Source organism: Numida meleagris, chromosome 6 (assembly GCF_002078875.1).
Source record: "Numida meleagris isolate 19003 breed g44 Domestic line chromosome 6, NumMel1.0, whole genome shotgun sequence".
NCBI lineage: Eukaryota > Metazoa > Chordata > Aves > Galliformes > Numididae > Numida > Numida meleagris.
The window spans coordinates 51,692,719-51,713,310 of record NC_034414.1 but is presented as its reverse complement, the minus strand read 5'-3'; the positions used below and the strand labels follow the sequence as shown (position 1 = coordinate 51,713,310).

General features: G+C 47.4%; 1 protein-coding gene across 1 annotated transcript in view; it reads right to left on the bottom strand.

The window, feature by feature from the left end:
* Window positions 8,658–20,592, bottom strand: part of EXOC3L4 (exocyst complex component 3 like 4) — a 23,631-nt gene continuing 11,696 nt past the window's right edge. Inside the window, exons 6-12 of the mRNA XM_021403114.1 lie at window positions 20,152–20,252; window positions 18,207–18,302; window positions 16,332–16,446; window positions 14,522–14,644; window positions 13,715–13,867; window positions 12,876–12,997; window positions 8,658–11,248 (exon numbers count right to left, since the gene is read on the bottom strand). Coding sequence (XP_021258789.1) covers window positions 11,083–11,248; window positions 12,876–12,997; window positions 13,715–13,867; window positions 14,522–14,644; window positions 16,332–16,446; window positions 18,207–18,302; window positions 20,152–20,252 — 876 coding nt within the window. The 3' untranslated portion in view covers window positions 8,658–11,082. The remainder of the gene's footprint in view (window positions 11,249–12,875; window positions 12,998–13,714; window positions 13,868–14,521; window positions 14,645–16,331; window positions 16,447–18,206; window positions 18,303–20,151; window positions 20,253–20,592) is intronic.

Below are 20,592 nucleotides of genomic sequence, written 5' to 3'. Positions count from 1 at the left end.
GTCTAATCAAAATGCCAAAAATGAAACAGAGTCTTAAAGCTTAGTGCAAACCAAGAGCTTGTATAGCGCTGCTGGTGCCCTCCCCTTGGTGTGCCTTGCTGTGAGTACACGCACTCAGCACTACGTGGTGGCCCAGCTATGGTGGGCAATGGAAGCCCAGCATGGGGGCTTGCTGGTGTAGTCTGGGGCTGAACTCTGTGCTGGAAGGAAGCTCTGGGCTGAGTGGGAATGGTGTTGGGGAGCAGCTCCTTCTCCTGGTCTGTGCCACATGGGATCTTGCTCCCTGGGGCTGCTGCTTTCATCTCTGGGAATGTCTGTACAAAAGGACCATAGGAAAATGGGGGGGGGGGGGGGAAAATCCACCTCCACAATATTTGCCAAAACAGGAAGCAGAAGGGCTGCCCCAGTCAACAAACCCATGATCTCTGGTCACTGAGAAACACTGATTCATCTCAGGTCAGACTGACGGCTGTGCTGGGCAGAGTGTTTCCCCCCCCCTGGGACTCCCTGAGGTTGGGTCCTCTGCTTGGCAATCAGTGTCATTGCCATGGGACCAAAATGCAGGGTCCAACGTCAGCCTAAAAATCATTGGGAAGATGAAATGGTGCAAGATTTGCTGTCTGCAGGCAGAGGATGCTCTTCTGAATGTCATCCTTCAGGGGCTGTATTTACCTGAAACAGATCCATCTCTGCACTTAGTCTCTTGCTGATCCACGGAATCATTGCATTGTCTGTGTGTCTGATTTCCCAGACAGGCGTCTTGTGGTTAGGTGACACTTAGAGACTAACCAAGCTACATATATTTTAGCACTGATTGGGAATTTTTCCATGTTCTGTAACTACTCAGAATGCATTGCATAGGGCTACACTGATATTCTGGGTTTATAGTTTATGCTGTCTAAGAATTTATCTTCAGTGTGTGGTTTTGAAAATTCCTGGGTTTTGCACGTGCTTTCCCAATATGAGTTATGTATTTCTCAGCTGTACCTTTCTTTTAAAAACAAGAGCTGCTTCAGATATTTGTAACTTAGTTTTGAAGATGCTGCCACACATCTGAACAGTGAACTCACATGGGATCATTCACCTTTTCTATGTTGAGCATTGAAGCCCTTTTCACTAGCAGTTCTAATACCCAAATTTAGATAGGTGAGAGCCTACAAAAAGGATGTATCTCTGCCAAGAAAGTAAATAATAATAAAAAAAAAAAAAATGTAAACTCCTTGCCCTAGAGAGTGAATGATTAGTTTTGTCCATGAAAAAGGAAGAAAATCAAACAAAACATGTTGATATGGACATTATTTGAAAAGGAAGTTTGAATTTCCTCTTTCAGCATACTGGGGAAGCTGCTACCCTTCTCTGGCAGCTGAAGGTGTGCCAAGATACAGATCACTGTGATGGTAAGGTTTCCTTCCTGGAACCTACTAATTCGACTTGATTATTTGTTGAATGGAATTTAACATTTTGTTTGAGCTTGGTTTAATTACATTTATTAGCAGCAAGAGAACTATTAATTGCCCCGTGGGATTTTCCATCAGCTAAACTAATTTGTCCTAAGTAAACCCAGCTGTGCATACTTCAATATTAGGGCATCAGCAGGTCTGGGTGCAGGTGAGTGGAAGGAACTCTGAAGGAGAGCAGGTATCACCTTGTCACCCTCCACTTGGAGGGTGGAGACCGGCTATGGAGCTGGTGGGGCACCCAGCAAAGTTGGCCTGGTTAGAGCTATCCTCGGTGACACTTGGGAAAGTCAGAAATGCCCCTGCTAGTTCTGTGCAATCTGGGCTATTTTGATAGACAAAAGGCATGCACAGAGAGAGGTGAGAGGGATTTGGATGCTTATTAAACTGTGAGGTGAAAAGTCAAGAGGTTGCAATGATTGTACCTATCTAGCTCTGTGTAGGAGTTTGTATGGCTTGGGGTAAGCACAAGAGCTGAGCATTCTGAAGACTTAATCAGGTCTGGAGCCCCAACTCTGAGTGGAGGGATTTGGAGGACCAGCAAGCTCTGAAGAAGCTTGCTGGCTCAGGAGGCATGGCCTCTGCTCAGCAGCTGAGGCAGAGCAGCTGGTAACTGATGGGAGAAGGTGGATCCAGCCCCCAAGACTGCTGTACATTTTAACTCAAACCACCAAGCAATCATAAAAGGATTGCTTGGATTATGAGCTCACAAAAATACGTTGCTTCTGAATGACTGGAGTGCCTTCTTCCAGCATTCATGGCTGCAAGTAATGGAAACAAGAATTCTTTTTCTCTGTCAGCAACCAAACCCAGATCTGCGGTGATATGCCCAAACAGTGAATGTAGAGCACAGCAACAGGGAGGTTTTGAGGGCAGGGACAGAAGTGGTGGGGGACTGAGAGGTGAGGGTGCCAGTGTTCCCCATGCAGGCTGCTTCACGCAGTGCTAACTGCTAAGGGAACAGTTCCTGTGGTACTCAATGACTGTTCCCTACAAGCAAGCAAAAGAGATGGTGGCTCCTGGAATTCCCCTCTCAGACAAATTCCCCAAAATCACTAGGATGAAGTTGTACTTCCTCTTGGGTTTCCTCTGTGTTTTACTGAACTGCAGCTTGGCCGCAGCTCTCTGGATAACTTAAAGATGTTGTAGGGCCCATCTTCAGTGAGTGAGTGGAGATATCTCCTGGGGAGAACACCAGTCTGAAACCCTGCGGGCTGAAAAGATTGTTTGATACATGCTGTAACAAGGGCAGCTGTAGGAAAAGGGTTTGAACCACAAGAAGAAATTAGTAGTAAGTTCACCTTTGTATTTAAAGAAAAATCTAGGTTTTGTGTTGGGCTTATGTGTCAGATGGCAGGATGTAACCCCATTGCTCCTTTTACTTCATTAACTACTTCCCTTGCCCAACTTTCTTTTCGTTTGTGTCCTGCAATCACTGCAGCTGCAGACTAGTGTTAACAGATATGGTTTTAAGCATGGCACCCCTTGTCTTTCAAAAGGATCACAGAAATGCACCAATGGATGGACTTCTGCTATCTTTTGAAGCCAGCTTGTGGCCTTCACTAAAGAACTCCCTGTGCAGGTTATTTTTTGCAGTAAGCAAGGAGCAGGCTCTTTCATCTGTGATAGCTCAGTCTGAGGCTAAAGGGGACCATCAGGTTGGGTAGTAACAGAGACAATGCCTTGCAGGCCTGCCCTTGTGCTGGGTAGATCACTCAGCTGAATCTAGACGTGGGAGCCAGGTGGGCTGGCTTCCACCAATATGTGCAGCAGCAACTACTGCTGCAGGGTACCTTGACCCCGAAGAGAGTACGTGATGCTTTCACCCAGGACTGTTTGAGGTTTGACCTGCAGCAGAGCTGTGATTTGTCAGCTGTGGAAGTGTGAGCCCTTTTTGTGAACTTTGCTACCAGTGGCACAAGCCTCACAAGGTTCTACCGTCTTCAGCTACATCTGAATTGAACCAACCGCACAGAGCTTTCCTGATTTTGGTTTCTACTGATAGCAAAGATCCTCCATGTCAGAGTAATGAACCAGGAATTCAAATCTGGCTGAAATGCCCTAAATCTTTGTTGACGTAGGGGCTTGTATGCAAACACAGGTCTGCATCTCCACTCTGCTATTCCTCCTCAAGGAGTGGTCCATAGCTGAGGTTGATGACACCTTTGCCATGGTATTTCTGGTGGGGGAGGCATCCATGGCTGAGGCTACCCCAGATACCTCCAGAGGGAGGCGTGCATTTCTGAGGCAGCCCTGCTATCCTCCCACAACATGGGCTGGAGGAGGGCTCCATACTTGAGGTTTCTGGGCCCAGCTGTCCCTGACATGCTCACAGCTCAGAGGAGATGTGCTGGAAGCATGGTCTGCTTGCTGTAACATCCCTGCCAGCTGGATATTCCTTGTCTGCTATCCCTGTTCCTTTGGCGGAGCAGCTTCATAGCCTGGGACAAATCGCCCGAGCCCATATGAAAGAGCACTTTCTCTGTGCAGCTGCTTGAAAACTGGCTGGCATCCTTAACATGTGGCATAGTGACTTATTACCACTGCTCCTCAACAAGGAAGGATGTAGCTTCTTCCCTTTGCTATTGGGGCTTTTCTGAAGGCAGGTAGAAGTGCTTTTCCCCAGTGCAGCAGCAGTTATCTCTGCATGGATGGGAGCGTGTGCTTCCTGCTGCCTGGCATCAGTCAGTGGATGAGTGGGCACATTGTGGGGTCATGTAGGCAAGTTCAGGTCTGGGACAGGGCTCAGCCAGCTGCATACAACATCTCTGCAGGAGCTTTGGGGGTGGGAAGCCAAGGGTCGCAGCTGCTGGTGCTGCTGAGAAGCCTCAGGTCCTCTGAGAGAAAGGTGCCACGTTTTTTATCACCGCATTTGTAATGTATCCCAACACTTTCTACTCCATAGATCGTTCTTTCTTTCCAGCATGGTCCTTTATATGACATTTCTTCTTTTACGACACCTTCTAGATGCCCGTGGTGGGAGCAGGATGAACACAACAATCAGTTCTATGTAGACACAGAAAAGTGCGTGCTTGCTGCACGCTGTTTTCTCACCAGAGGTGCCAGACGCTCCTCTACAGCAGCAAGAGCTTCAGCTGTGCCAGCAGAGCTGCTTGAGTACCCACTGCCCATGACTGTGGGAGAAATGCTCCTGTATGTGTTGAAAAGCCAGTCTGGGGCATGGCTGCGATCACTGTCACTCAGCCTCTCACTCCCCTGCAAAGGATGTGGGCTGTGCCTAATTTTAGATCAGGGAATGAAACACTGATCCCAAAGGTCATTGTGCAGCAGCAGATCCTGCCTGGCCTTCGTCGTGATGTCAGCGCTTTGGTGGGACTGGCCAGGGTGCTTTGTCACTGCAGTGTCCCGCAAGGGGACCCATGTGGGATTAAGTGGGGTGGGTGGTGCCTGTGAGCACCTGGGGTCGAGCAGGAGGTCATGGGTATCCGGGGCGGGTGGTCGCGTGTATGGGTATAAGTAGCTTTGTTGCGCAGCATTAAATTGGCATTCGGAGCTAGATGCCATGCGTCCGTCTCCTCTGTCCCTGCATAGGGGGGGGTTATGCAGACGGAGGGCACCTTTGAGGTGTTGCGTGCCGGGCGGGGATGCATGGAGGTACGCAACAGACCCATAAGGATCACTGAGTCCAACCCTATGTCTGAGAGTGTTGTCCCAGTGCTCCTTGAACTGGACTTCAAGTTCAGCTCGGGGCCGTGCCCACCGCCCTCTGGTGCAGACCCTTTCCATAACCCCCAGCTGCCCCTCCCCTGACACAGCTCCATGCCATTCCCTCGGGCCCTGTCGCTGTCAAAGAGCAGAGCTCAGTGCTGCCCTCCGCTCCCTGTGAGGAGCTGCAGCTGCCATGAGGCCTCTCCTCAGCCTGTGCTGCTCTGGGCTGAATGAACCCAGGGACCTCAGCTGCTCCTCATATGCCTTCCCCTTCTCTCCCAGACCCTCTAGACTTGCTGCTAGTGCTTCTTTTGCAGAAAAGTCCCCATCACTGCAAAGGGGGAAGTATGCAGGGAAAGTAAGTGGGAAACTGCAAAAGTAGTACCTCTTTCTGAGGTCTTGAAAGCAAGGCACCAAGGGGTTCTTCTGTTCTGTGTTCCTGTTGTGTCCCCAGGGCTTGCTTATTTCTGCTCCCAGTTGCTCTCCTGCTGGGATCTCCTCATATGTCCAAGCCAATTCAGGCTTGGCAAGGGGCACAGATAGAAGTTTCCAGGGGAAATCCAAGTATCTGTGATCAGCCTGTGTTTCAAGGCCTCTGAGTCAGTAAGGAATTCGTCCTGCACTGTTGAAATCAACAGGTCTTGCTATCAAATTTACCGGTAGAAAGGTTCTTTATTTCTTCATAAATACAGGCATACTCCTGAGTGAGATCTGAGCATCTCCTGAGGACTGAAATTCCCACTGATCTTTCAAAAAAATATTCCTGTTCCCTCAGTAAACATCTGAAGAACCCTGCTAGCTCTTCAGGATGGCAATGTTTTTCTTTGCTCCCGTCTGTCTGGCAGAGCCTGCACCGCAGGGTGGGCAGGGTGCTTTCAGCATATTTGCTCTCATGGGAGTTGTCCCAGTGGCACAGATATGGAGCCTTCCTAACGACCTTGGCATCATCTGTGGTTATCATAGTATTTGTAACACTCCTTAGTGCAGTAAAGCATGGAGGATAGTGATGGATAGGGAAAATCATACTCCAGTGCCTGTGAAAAGGCAATATTTTGGGTGCAGTATTGAAGTGTAACCCATGTGTGCACACTTTTCACTCCTTCAGGCTTCTGTCTGCCTGTGCTAGGAAGAAGCAGCTTCAATTATGAGAGGCTGAAAGGGCTGTTACATACAGCATTAAAGAAACTTTTTATTATTATTATGGGTTTTTTTTTGTACAATGGAAATGAACATTCCCCAGAGGATTCTGCTCATTACACCCCAGGCAAGCATTTCCCCAGGAACAAAGCTGTAACAGCATCAAGACCGTTCCTTTCTCATGTCGTGATTAAAACAATGGAAGCTGAATGCATATACTGCAGCCCAAGGTTAGCTGATTCTAGAGTTGTTTGTATTGGGCTGTGAATAACTCTGGGAAGTTTAAGGATATTTCTGTGACTGTTGCTGCCTGTCTGCAGGCAGTTTTGTTAAACTGAGATTTTTTTTCCTGCTCTAGAAGTCTAATGGAGAAAATCTAGGCACTCATTCAAGTATTCTGGCCTTGGAGTGAACAAAACAAGCCTTTTTTTCATTAATCTGCTCAAGAGACACAAAATCTTGAGCTGTTTCTGTATTTAATCACTTGTAAAAGGTATTTAGATGGAAATAGAAACACAGGACAAAGGAACAGGGCCAAGAGCTGAGGGCATGGTGTGTTCCCATTCAACAGGAAGGCAAGCAGTGGCATCCTGCCCCTGAAACATCACAGTGGAACGGCATGGGCTGCTGAAAGGTGAATCTTGCCATGGTATTGAATAAATGAGCAGAAGTAATTTGGTTAAAGTATAGGAGATTTTTTTTCCCCAGATAAAACAGACCAGCAGGGGTGATTTTTCATGTAATGCCACAAAGGTTCACATTCAGTTGGAGGACCCAGGGGCAGTGTTGGAGCAGGAGGGGAAGTAAGACCAGAGCAGTAGGTTGTCCTTTATCTCCGTGCGTCCCACTGAAGATAGCAGACGTCATCCCAGGGATGATCTTTGTTTCGGAGAGTGACTGATGGCTGCTTAGCAAGAGGGAGCACTGCGTGGCTTCAGCCTTGAGATCACCTATGGAAGGAGGCATTGAGGGCTTTGGAGGGCTCTTGGTCCATCAGCTTGAAGGGCTGCCCAGCTGAAAATGTGTGTAAGGCACTCACGCATTGTAATCTGGGAAGATAATGGTCCATGTGTGCAAGTGACATGATTTTGGAGACATAAACCACTGGCTTTTTTTAGCCTTTCTTCTCTCCTAATGATGATTAATTCCATTATTGCCTCTTATCTACTCAGTCAGATTCTGCTCATGGCACAGCTCCTTCAAAGTGAAGGAAGTGTTTTTCCCAGCTTTCGGAAAAAGTATTGTACAAGTCATGAGCTTTCTTACTCCAGAATTGATTCCCAGCATTTTGTCCCTTGCTCATAACGCCAGACCATTATGACTACTTTGATTTCCTTAATTTCAGCTGTGGGATTACCCATAATGAACATTATCAGAAGGCAGCTGCTGAATACATGCATGCAAGAGAAAATCCCCCATCTTGCTCTTCACTATAGGTGGACATCTGAAAGTAAGGCAGCGCCAGGGCTGCTTAGAGCCCCATGATCCCTTGCATCACTGGGGAGCCATGGGATTGGTGTCACCATGTGTGAGCAGCCAGGTGGCGTGCATCAGTGAAGTGCTCTCTCCCCTTTGTCCACAAGGTGATGCAGAGCTGCTAAAAGGGACTGGGCACATCTGTCCCCATCTCAGAGCTGGACCATGCATCTCTTGCGATAGGATGAGAGGTAATGGCCTTGATTTGAGCCAGGGGAGATTCAGGTTGGATATTAGGCAAAATTTATTCTCAGAGAGAGTGGTCAGGCATTAGCACAGGCTGCCCAGGGAGGTGATGGAGTCACCATCCCTGGAGATGTTCAAGAACCATGGAGATGTGGCACTGAGGGACATGGTCAGTGGGCATGGTGGGATGGGTTGATGGTTGGACTGGATGATCTTAGAGCTCTTTTCCAATCTTCATGACTCTATGAATGGCTTTACATGAGTTTACAGTTACAAACATCCAGTCCTACACTGCAAGCATGTCAGGGGGTAATTGCTCTGACTGACAGAGGTTAATGTAAGGAGTCAAAATTCACTTTTGTTTGGTGTCCTCAGGCAAATAAGGTCCTATGACCATTTTTGTGGTCATAGGACTAGAGGCAGTTCTTTACAACTTCTCATCATTCTTCCTTAAAACTTAATCCAGTTTTGCCACAAGTTGGTTTTTACGTCAGCATTGATGTTTTCCTAATACTGTCTTATAATTGCTAAAGGAAATAGTCTAGATATGCTGTGTTGTTTTTTTTTTTCATGTCATAGTTAGCAGCATTACGTAAAAATGTCTGAAAGTGATAAAAGCTCAAAGCAGCACCAAGCAGAGCACAGCTGTACCTGCTCGTGAGTGTTATGTGACCACACCAGCACACAGGGAGCACAAGTGGCTGGCTTTGCGGCTGTGAATCCCGCTGTGACAAGATTTCCTGGAGAAATTTGCAAAATACACAAGATAAATATTTACTGGGCACTTTGGAGAACTGTGCTACCATTGCTAATGTTGTTGAGCCACGAACAAATACAGCTTTACTTTTCACTCGCCCCTGAGATAATAATGTTTTCTTCCCATTCACGTTTGCTGGGTGGTGTTGGGTCACATTTCCCAGCGCATAGTGTGGATGTGATACTGCAATTCTCCTCTCAATGCATATCCTTATTACATTAACCCAACGGAGAGCTCCGCTGAAAAGCACCACCCTGCAGGGAGCTCAATATTGGAGCGCTGCTGCACTAAGGGGCATCTGGAATATGTCAGGGAATTGGTTCAGACCCTCAGCTTGGGGCAGCCTCCTGTGCTTTCACTGTATTGTCTTGCTTTATCTCCTCCTTACTTGCTGGGAGCTGGCTTTTCCCAGCCTGGCTGCGGCTGGTTGAGTCTGGGGGCTTGTCCAGGGATGGGGAAAACTTGAGCATACCAAAGCCTTTCTCAGATGACAAACCACAGCCCATGGGTCACCCTGGCTGCCAGTTCTGGTGTCTGGAACACAGAAGACTGAAAGCATTACTTTTTACCTCAAACCAGAAACAAACAGAATTGCAAAACAGAAAAGAGCTCTAAAACAAAAATATCTGTCACCACCCACGCAAGCACTGCGAAGTATGCCAGAACTCCCCCCAGAAAGCACTGTTTGGTCCCAAAAAGCCAAATTTGGCCAGAGCTTGCCTATTCTGTCTACTTTGATACTTTTAAGGAAGCCTTATGCACCTTGGGCACATCCCGGGTGGGAGTGAGCTGTGTCTGCCATTGCTGAGAATACAGCTGTGCTCTGTGGTAGGAAGAAGACTTATGATGGAAAGCACAGGGTGCAACAGGCAGAGGACATTAACAGGGTTAAATTGAGCTCCTTGGTGCTTTCCTACAAGAGCAACGTGTTTCACAATAAAAGCCCTAGGAGACCTTTCCTCTTTTTTATTGGAATGCAAAATATGGTCCTAATGAAAACAGGGCAGTTCACAGAACAGAGCTGGATAGCAGCAGCTTATTACAGACAGCATAGCCCAGGCTGAGCATCCTTCTGCCCAGACACCCCCGAGTTAGCAAGTCTGCCTTAGAATTTTTTTTCATGTGATGATTACAGATTAAAGGTACACTGAATCTCCTATCCATCCGAGCACTTGGTTTACCACCAGCTACTCACATGGGCTGAAGTTTATTCAGGTGAAAACAGGAGCAAAGGAAAAAGATGAGGCTCAGCACTGATGATCTAAGCTGCAGACAAACTGGTGTTCAGGGCTATGCCTTGTCCACATTTATCACATTAACTGGTAGATTGCAAACATGTCTCTGCACAGTCTTGGATTAATTCCTGCAGGAGACAACCTACAGGATAAATTGGATTAAGTAAAATCAGATTAGTACAGTTTAGGCTACTGAATGTTTCTTTCAGCCTGCCCTGCAGGTGCTGCATGTAACGCTTCAGGTCCTACACAGAGATGAAGCAGTCAGTGGGGTGATGCTGGTTCATGCCAGGGGAGGATCCCATCCCATTCCTGTCTACCTCACATGAAGTTTCATATAGCAATCAGACTGTACCAGGTTAAAATACATATGAACTCGCAAAACAATGGACTAAGGGCAGGGTGGCCCTTCTCCCCCGGGCCAGGAGGACTTGCAGACTCTCTTCATATGGGACATCCAACTTGGGGGTTGTAAAGGAATGAACAGGCTTTGGGTCCAATGCGAGTTTTGCAGGGCAAGCCTATGAATGAGGAAAATCTGCTGAAACACCAGAGGGACAAAGGCTGTGGGCCCCATCCTGGAGGGCAGTAGTCAGTGCACTGCGTGTCTGAAGCAGAGGATTTGGTTACCCTCCCAGGCTGCCTCCCTCAGTCAGGTGGTGGTGTGTGGCATCAGAGCACAATGTCACTGACCTTGTATCATGTCAGCTCACTCAGCTGGTTTACTAGGGAGGAAATAAAGTTTGGGCACTGCCACATTACTGCCCAAGCTCCGCTCTGGGGTTGCTCAGGGACACTAATTGTGGAGGAGGCTGTTGCTCTTCTGCTGTGTAATTATACACCACACACTCCAAGCCTTAATATAGCCCCACATAAACTCCTTTTGGTTTTCTTTACTGAAAAGAGACTCAGCCTTGGATCAATCAAGTCTCTCAGCAGTAAAATCTGTATGTTGAGCATTGGGTGGGTGCTGCTGCCCAGGGGCTCTTGCAGGAGGTCAGGTGCCTGGTATGTCCTTTGCCTTCAGTTTCTGCACCCCCAGGCCCCTTTTCCCACAGCAGTTAAATGTGTTTGCAGAGGAGTGAGGAGAGGTAGCAGCTTTTTGATTATGCTGTAGAGGCAGCGTAGGAGGAGGGAGGATGCTGGCTTCTCTGCTGGTTGTGTTTTAGAAACAGCTGGTGATTGCAGGCACATCGATTTCAGCAAAAAGCGTGTTGCCATCCTCGCTGTCAGGGCTCTCCAGTGCATGATGAAAGCCTTGCTGAAAAATCGTCCTTCTGCTGGCGAACCCCAGGCCCCGGACTGTGAGGATGGCCATGATATGCTCCTTCCTGCAGAAAGCAAGCAATACCAAAGCTAGCCCAGAGGTCAGGGACCGTCATGTCATGGCAAGGTGCCAGGTAGGTGTGCCCTTGCTGTGCTGGAGAACTGAGTATGGTGTGAGCAGGACCACCAGGATGGGGTCTGCACCCTCCAGAGGTACCAGCAAGCATTGGCTTAGGGGCTTCAGGGAATTCCTTCTGTCTCCTCCCACACATAATGTCTTTTGCAAGTTTTCCCAAGAGGCTGCAGACCTTTTATTTAATGATTATTTTGAGTTAAGTAATCGAAGTGCTAATATTTAGGAAGCTGACAGGCATTAATTAGATTACAGCTAGGAAAGTGAACTTGGAAACATACCCTGTTCTAGTAATCTCAGTATATACCTCTCTGAGAGCTCAGGGGAAGAATTAACAAAGGCATGAACAGGAAGCCATGCAGGACTAGCTGGTTCCGCCTAGTTTTCCAGAGTTAATTGTTAAAAATATTACTCAATAATGGAAAGCCAGGAAATAGATCAATCAAGAAGACAAGCCTTAAAACCTGGCTTGAGTCTAAGGCTAATGATGAAAAAGTACCACAAGTCTCAGCCTTGTAAATGTTTTTTCTGCATGGAAAACTGTTTTCAAATAGCTAATTCTGATCAGCCCTCATTTAGATTCAAATCCTTCCCAGAATGGGCCCTGCCTCCTTTTCAGCATACTGGCATTAAGGCATTTCATTGTGGAATAGATGTGTTCACCGAGGAAATTACTTTGGAACAGGTGTCCTTTTTCAAATCCATGTCCTGAATTTTCCAACTCAGGTAAGCACAAGGTACATCATTTTTTTTCCTGAATATTTGAGGATCCACTTCAGTGTTTTGAGCAATTTGTTAAACTTATGATTTAAATTGATTGCATAAATACTATTCAGCAGAAACTGCGTTACCCAGTACAAGCACTTTGGGTCTTTTTTCAGAACTGACTGTTGAAATGGATTTTCCTGCAAGCTGTATACTAATGATTCTTCTCAACTGTTGCTGGAAACTGTAGAAGAGGAGATGGATAGATTCTGATATGCAGTTGCCCATCCATGGACAGAGCTAGTTAGTTAATTTGTTTACTTTTCCAGTAGTATTAAATTTTGCAGATGCTTCTTTGGAGCAGCAAATGGAAAGCACAAAAGAAAGAATTTTCAATCTGTTCCAAGACTTAGTGGTTGTGTTGAGCCCCTTTCAGAAACTCCAGATGAATTGTGTCAATGTCTATGGCGATTGGACGCCTGGTCCTGGGAACAGGAGACAAACCATTTGCTCCAGAGCTGGAGCCAGCAAATTGGCAAGCTGTGCAAATGCTGCTAAAAGCAACCTGGAGCTTTAAAGTGCAACAGAATTGATTTGGAGTGATAAAATGAAAAGGCGTTGAGGTTATTTGTGTGTACATGAGATTCATCAGACAGGGAAAAAAGGAAAGGATACAGCCACCATCCCAACATGGGATTCCCCCTGATTGCTGGCAGCTTGACCTCTAAGATGTTCTACCAGCAGGAGGAAGATGCTGAAGAGCTTGGCTGAAGTATGGGGTGAGAAGGTGCTATTGGGATGGAGCCCAGCTCTCTGCTTTTGTGCATTACTCCAGCTTCTGCCATTTCTCCTACCTGATGTCCGGGTAATCCTGAGTCAGTTCCTTGATGTACTCCTTGATCCTGTCTTTTCTCTTCTCCCCAATGATATTGGCGATGTGAATTACAGCAGGAAGGAGCCAGCTGGAGTCAGAGCCCTGTGAGCAAGAAGTTGCAGCAGGACATTTGTGGGAATGCCTTTGTCACCACTGAGAGGAACCTGCCTGGCCAGGCAACAACCCCGGCGGGATTTAGCAGCCCCCTACACCTGACCTGCAAAACCCAATGAGCTGAACTTTGGCTTCCCTGAAAATCCCAGCCCAATGTCATCTAGCCACAAAATGCATAAACTATTCCATTCCATTCCATTCCATTCCATTCCATTCCATTCCATTCCATTCCATTCCATTCCATTCCATTCCATTCCATTCCATTCCATTCTGTCCTATCCTATTAATTCTTTTTGCCTATCACATTCTCTATGCAGGCTGTGCTGGGATGGACTCTCACTTGTATCACTTCAATGAGCTGTACCCAAGGCAGGGATCCTTCAGAAATAAGAAATAATTATTCAGAAATAAATGGCCCAACAGAACGTGAACAATGTGTCACAGGATGACTATGGTCCCACAGCATGAGAACCACTCCGTGAGAAGTTTAGAGATCTGTGAGCTACACTCAGAGTAACCTCTGGGATAGAAACCCACACTGTTAACCTGCAGTGAACACCTTGTTTGTTCTGCTTAAAGCACTTTAACATTTCTTGGGCCTTGCCTTCCCTGAGAGCCTGCCATATTGGTTCCCAGGGGCCAAGTAAGAACATTGCACCTATGGGAATGGGGCAGCCAGGGGATGCCAGGAGGGAGCTGACATACATGGTCGATGAGAGCATTATTAAGGATTTTGGCTTCCTCGTTTATCCTTTGGCTCACTTGCCGCCGTTTCTCTCCATTCATTTTCTTCTTGGGTTTGATGATCTGCGCAATATACTCCCTTACCACATACTTATGAACATGGCATAGAAGTTCCTGTTTAAAAAAAAAACACAAATATAATGTTTTTTCCATGGTTCCTTTGAAAGGTCATGGCAATGAGTGAGAGAAGGTAGCGGAATCCTCAGGTCCTTTACTGCAGCCAAGGGTGTACAGGAAATGCTTGCAGCCCCACGGCCTGGCACAGAGCTGAGGCAGTGCCCATGTGAACGCCACAGAAATACTCTTTACACTGAAATAGCCATGATTATATGTTGGCAATTTGGCTTCTCCATATTAACAGGAGATATCTAAGATTGTTTTAGCAGTAGGTTTCGATGGTGCTTGCAGACTTTAAATACAAAGCTGTTGTTATGTATCCATTTAATTCACAACTGCATAGATGTGAAAGGAGGATATAAAGGCATATAAGTTTGCGATTCATGCAGTTACAGTGTTCAGCACTGAAGCTCACCATGCATTTAATTCCTCTTTAAAGAAATCAGTTCCCATATTTAACGCACAGAAAGGAAAGATACTGCATATTCTCATGTGGATGTTGGATGACAGCTGAACACCCCCATTCCAGCAGTGTCCATGGCTCTGAACAGCCCCTGCTGCTGAAAAGAAGGCTGCAGGTTGGGCCACAACCTGCAAGAGAAAGCAGTGCCCCACAGTATCACTGTGCCTGGCAGGGGAGCAGCCACATACCTGTCCCAGGGGCTGCCTTGTGTGCTGCAGGTGCTCTGAGAACTGTGAGACTGCTGCTGCCAGCGAGTTTGGCTTCTCTCTTGCCAAAATCCAGTCCTTGGTTAGGATTTTCTTTAGAAGTGGCTGAAAAAGACCAACTCACTAGTATCATTGAGAATATTCATACTAGTTGGTTCTCTAACTAGACATGAGCAAGTGGTAGATGCTTTGGGATATAATCTGGATGCTCATCCTATGCTCTTATTTCAGGCTCAAGGATTGCTTCAAGCAAAAGCCCAAATGGTTTCTTGATGCCAGCCATCTCCTTGCTCATTAACGTTCCCATGTAACTTAACAATCTGCCTGGCTTTTCATGGGGAGTGAGCCACAGATATGCCTCCACAAGGAATGCCAGCAGGCCTTTGCTCAATGGATTGTAGGGTCTGTCTGCACTCCTTGTATCTCTGCAAGAGATTTTCCTTCTGCTCACTCCTCTGATGTGCCAATGAGGGGATGGTGGCTGGGAGCATCCTGCACTTAATGCTTCGTGGTCAATGATGCCACGGGTATCACCTGCCCTGTGTACAAGGTGCTCTGACTAAACGTGCCCAGAAGGCTCTTTCCCTTGCCCTGGAATTAACTTGGCTCCACACTGAATCTGCTAGAGGATTCTGGTGGGACCCAAAAGAGATTCCCCTGCGGGACAAGTTTAAAAAATCCTTTCTCTAGCACATCCCCATTGTCCTTTTCTCCACTTAACTCTCAGGATCTCTGTCTTCAGTCTCTTGTTTGTGCTGCTGGCCATCTCCTTCCCAATTATTTCCCCCCTGCTGTGCTCCCAGCCTGCTGAAGGACTGTTTAGAAATGCTGTGCCTCAGCAGCTCTCAGTTCTCACGGCATTTCAGCTCTCTTGCTCAATGCCTTGGCTTGGCTCCTTCCTTGCCTGCCCCTAAGGCTCCGAAACAAATGCTGTAGTCACTGGAAAGTCCCCTTGGTCAAGCAGGCTTGGCTTTGGTCAGAGGCTTCTTGTTGCGTGTCTGCCTCGGTTTCTCAAAGTTATGCTTGGTAATTTAGAAAGTGATTTAGAATGAGTGAAAAGTAACGGCACAAAGGGCATAATTTTCCCCATCTCTCCCATTATTCCAGGCAGAGTCAGTGGTTCCCAACCAGCTGAGAGAATAAAGCCCATTTACAGCACCTAGGAAGCACAATCTACATCACAGCACCTTGCCTTTTAGGCCTCTTAACAAGAGTGTGCCCAGACATCAGACACCAGAGCTCTATCATCCTCATGGTGAAAGAATCAATCTCTCTTCACTGTGGGAAGAGACTGGAAAAATCACTTTAACAAGGAACTATCCTGTTCTGTCTGAAGAGGCCACGACGTATCTTTTAGGCAGAGATTGATTGACAACAAACCACGATAGTAGATCTCTGAATAAATGAGAGTAAAATGAAGTTCTGATAAATTCAGACTTTTTGTTAGGAAAAAAACATGTCCTGTCAGTGTTGCCATGCTGAATTCCTGGTACTTCACTATGGGTAAAGTTCTCCCCACTGCTTTGACCAAGAAGCTGGAAACCACTGAATACCCTTTTCTTTCAGTTGCTGTACCGTTGTCATAGTGAAAAACTCCCTGGACACTGGAAGTTTCCCTTTGGGTAATGGAAGATTTGTACATTGGGTGTGATACGTTTTGGAGAGACCGCAGTGTCATTTGCAGCACAATTAGGTCTAGCTGGTGTGTCAAGAAAATGACAATGGCCCTCAGCTTCTGCACTGGTCCTGCCCACACCACTTATGTTTAGGGAATTATGTGTCTGAGACTTACCTGTGTTTTTGTTCTTAATTTATTTAAAAACACATTTCTGAAGTTCTTTGTCAAAGCTGCCAAAATCTTTTGCAGTTCCTCAGTGTTGACTTTAAACACTGTTTTTAAGCCTGACCTAAAGAGAGAGGAACACCAGGGGGTTAGTGTTTAGGTATAAGCTACTACACTGCTCTAAACATTTCAGCCAGATCAGTATCTTGGGCATTTTTTCAACTTCTATGACTCCAGTACTTCCTTTTGGAAACTCTTAAGGGGTCAAAATACAGAATTGTTTTTCACAATCCTATTTAATCACAAATGAGTAACTGTACTTAAAAAAACACCTATTTCCTCATCAGATAGAACAGTTCAAACATGCAGAACAATTACTCAAGCCTGTTACGTTTTCAGTTGAGCTACTCTTATGTGAAATGATCTCCAGATACTTGAGAGAGTACTGAGGGGTTATAGTGGGAAAAGCCGTCAGCCTTACTACTGGGGCCACGCTGGCTCCCTCCACGCAGAGAACCGGGACAGTAAACTACAGAAGTGGAAATATCTGGAGGTTTTGAGGGAAAGTGTGTAGTTCTGAAAGGCTATGTGATGTCTCATGAGAAAGAAGATACGAGTTCTGAGAGGTTAATGAAACATGCGTAGGCTTTGGGGGCATTGTAAACTCCTGCCTTTGTTCTCTCTATGTCATTGCCTTGGTGTAATACGCTTCATAGAGTCATGGGATCATAGAATCATAGAATGTCTTGGGTTGGAAAGGACCTCTAAGATCATCTAGTTCCCATAGGGGAGGTGCTCCAGCCCTCTGATCATCTTTGTGGCCCTCCTCTGGATCCTCTCCAACAGCTCCATGTCCTGTGTTAGGGCCCTGGAACTGGAAGCAGTACTTCAGGTGGGGTCTCATGAGAGCAGAGCAGAGGGGCAGAATCACCTCCATCAACCTGCTAGTCATGCTTCTCTTGGTGCAACCCAGGAGATACCTGGCCTTCTGGGCCATAGGAACCAAGGTAGCACCACCAAAATATTTGTGATTCTGTGCACACCCTGGATGTGCCATGTCCACTGCTGGGTCTCAGAGCACACCATGTTGCTTCTATGTCTGAGACTGCCCAGACAGGGATTTCACAGAAAAACAACCAAAATGGGGGGAGTAGGAGCCCCATCTCTGGGGAACCAGCAGATGGGCTGTTTGGGACCTCAGGTTCTGATGTTGGGGCACATGCAGCCAGCATCTGCCAGCACCTGCCAGACCCGTGCTCCTCGCTGGCTTCTTCTCTCCCTGGCAGGCGGGGGAACTGGAGGGAACGGGGAGAGGCAGCGGAGAGCATCGCTGGGGACGCCGTGCCACCTAGAGCCCGCCCGGCGGTAGTGTCAGTTTGTTTGCAGGTTGTGCTTTCACAGGATTTCCTCCAGCCTAGCGCCGAAGTTAGCAATCAGGCTGGGTTTGTGTTACTAATCTCAAGAGTAAAAAAAAATATAAAAATATATACATATAAAAAAGCAGTATTCCTCTAGGATAGAAAGGCAGACTGAAAATGATTCTAACAGGCAAGCACCAGATTCATCCCTGCTTCTCTCTTCACCCTTCTGCCCAAGTGAGCTGACTTTGTGTCCACATCTCTTAGTGAACATCCCCCCCGTGAGGCGGTCAGTGGGTGAGAGGCAGAGCTCCCAGCTCCAATGCCCAGGCTGTAGAAGGGCATTAGCCTAGGGCACCCCAGCACAGCCACCCCAAATCCAGTGCATCCCTGCTGTACCTCCAGCCTCCTGTGGTACCCCTTGGGCATCCTTTTTGGCTGACCCCATCCTGGCATCGCTTGGTCCTTCCTCTCCATCCCTCACCACCCCTCCCCATCCCTACATGGAGAAGGGACGAGGACTTACAGGAGGTCATGGAAGCTGTTGATGTAGGCAGCAAAGTAGGGTGCAAACATGGGGCTGTCATGGACTGCGTTCCACTCCAGGAACTCCTCCCCAAACCTGGAAGAGAAATGTAGGGGATGCTGCCGGCAATAGGAGCAGAGCAAGTAGCAGAGCATTGCTCACATTGCATGCGTGGGATGTCAGAAGACACTGGTTGCTGGCCCAGTTTCTCCTCTGCTTATATGGACTTTTTTTTCAGTTGTCTTAACATTCATGCGCATTAGAGGGGAATACATAGCAGGTAATTACTGGTTTGGGGTATGCTTGCCTGGATGTGTAAGCAGCACAGATTTGGAGAAATTCCAAGGATCTCTGCACATGAGAACTCCTGGGTGAAATCCCTGACTTTTCCTCGCTCTGAGAGAAGCTGGGATAAGCAAGCTTGTCGGCCTGCTCAGCACTACCTTTGGCTTTTGGAGCGGTGCCCGTTGTGCTCTCCTAAGCACACTGTACAGCAGAAGCTGAAGATGAACAAGGCAGCATACCAGCGCTAGGAACCCAGTTCCTGGGCTCTGACACCCAGGTCCCCACAGTGCAGGAGGCTGCAGGCTGGGGCAGGTTTTGCATGGGCTTGCCCAGGCTCCATTCCTTTGGCAGCCCAAAGCAAGCTGCTTGGAGCAGCCTCAACACTCACTCTTTGTGCTTGTTTAAGGAAAAGCTTAAGTTTCAGTGAGCCTTTCATCTGGGAGCCTTTGCTGCCCTGGCTTGCACTTTACATCAGTAAGTACTGCATTTCTTCTATAAAACCAGGCAGACTCAAAGCCAAACAGCTGGTTTGAACTGCTCTGCTCACTCAAGATATCAGAAACAAGTTGGGATTTGAGAGTTTAAAAGGGAAAGCATTGCCTTTAGCATATTCTGAACACCTGCCATGCCCCGAGTTCACGATCTAAGCAGGCAGCGCTTGCTCTCCCCCACATGCGCTTCGGTGAAGCGTCTATTAGCAAACTACCCACTCAGCGCCTGCTGGAGGTGTGAAACTCTAAAGGTTAATGTGAAATTATTTTTAGTCTCACTCAGAGTTGATTCATGCTGAACATCCTTTCTTCTCCACTCTGGTGAGCAGCTATGTCCTCTCCGAAATGCAGCCCTCCCAGCATGGAGGGGCATGCAGAGTGGTGCTGAGGGTTGGGATGGTTCATCTGCCAGCCCAATTCTCCCCTGGGGAAATCTCCAGGGCACCTCAAGGTCTGGGGACACAACTCGGGGACCCAAGAAGAAAAATGTTATTTCAACCATAGCTCACTTGTCATTCTGAACCTGGGATAATATTCCCAAGGTCCCATCAGCTGTGTTTCAATGCCCACAGCCATGGGATGCAGGAAAATCACAGAATCACAGAATGGATGAGTTTGGCAGGGACCTCTGCATTCATCTGGTCCAACCTCTGCTCAAGCAGGACCACCCAGAGCAGGGTGCACAGGACCACATCCAGACCTTTTGATGATCTCCAAGGAAGAGAGCCCGCAGCTTGTCTGGGCAACCTATGCCTTCATTTGGTCAAAAACCCTCTTGGCAGGAGCTGCCTGCTCAGCCAGTGGCAGGAACACTTAGGGGATATTCGGGGCAAGCAGCCTTTGGGGCTGGGATTCTCTAGATGCTGCTTGCTGGTGGCTGCTGCTGCCAGTGACCTGTGTTCAGTGCAGCAAAGGTCCTGGGCAGGTGGGACTGCAATCCTTTTCCAGGCTCCTTCCTGGCGCTTTGGCCTCAAACTTTGGGACTTACAAGAGTCCCATCTGGGTCTATTTATGATACCTTCCAAGATATTTGCACCTTGCTCACTGCTGGGCTTCCAAGTGCAGACCTATGCCTGCTCCGAGACAGCATTCAGCCCAGAGCATGAACTTTTTCCCTTGGTTTTTAACAACTAATTTGAAAGGAATGCACTGCCCAGAGCGGGTATGACCTTGGTATGAATTCGTGCAGCTCAGCCAGGCACAGCTCAAGCGTTTTTGTTTCCAGACTTCTGCTGATGGCTTCAGATAACTTCATGTGCTCCCCGATAATCTAGAAAACAGCAAGGAAAAGCTCCAGTGAATGGGACAGACACAACACAACACCTGGGGAGCCAAGCCATGCCCCCTCTCTGCTCCAGCCCTTCCTGATTCCCATTGCATTGGCTTTGCCTGCTTCAACAGAATTTGGCTGCATCCCACCCATCTACTGATCCAGCTCAGATCTGCCTTCCCGGTGATCAACCAATATGCCATAGTGTTCCATGGAAATGAGTCACGGTAGCAGCCAACTCTTTGATTTTCTTTCTTTCTTTCTTTCTTTCTTTCTTTCTTTCTTTCTTTCTTTCTTTCTTTCTTTCTTTCTTTCTTTCTTTCTTTCTTTCTTTCTTTCT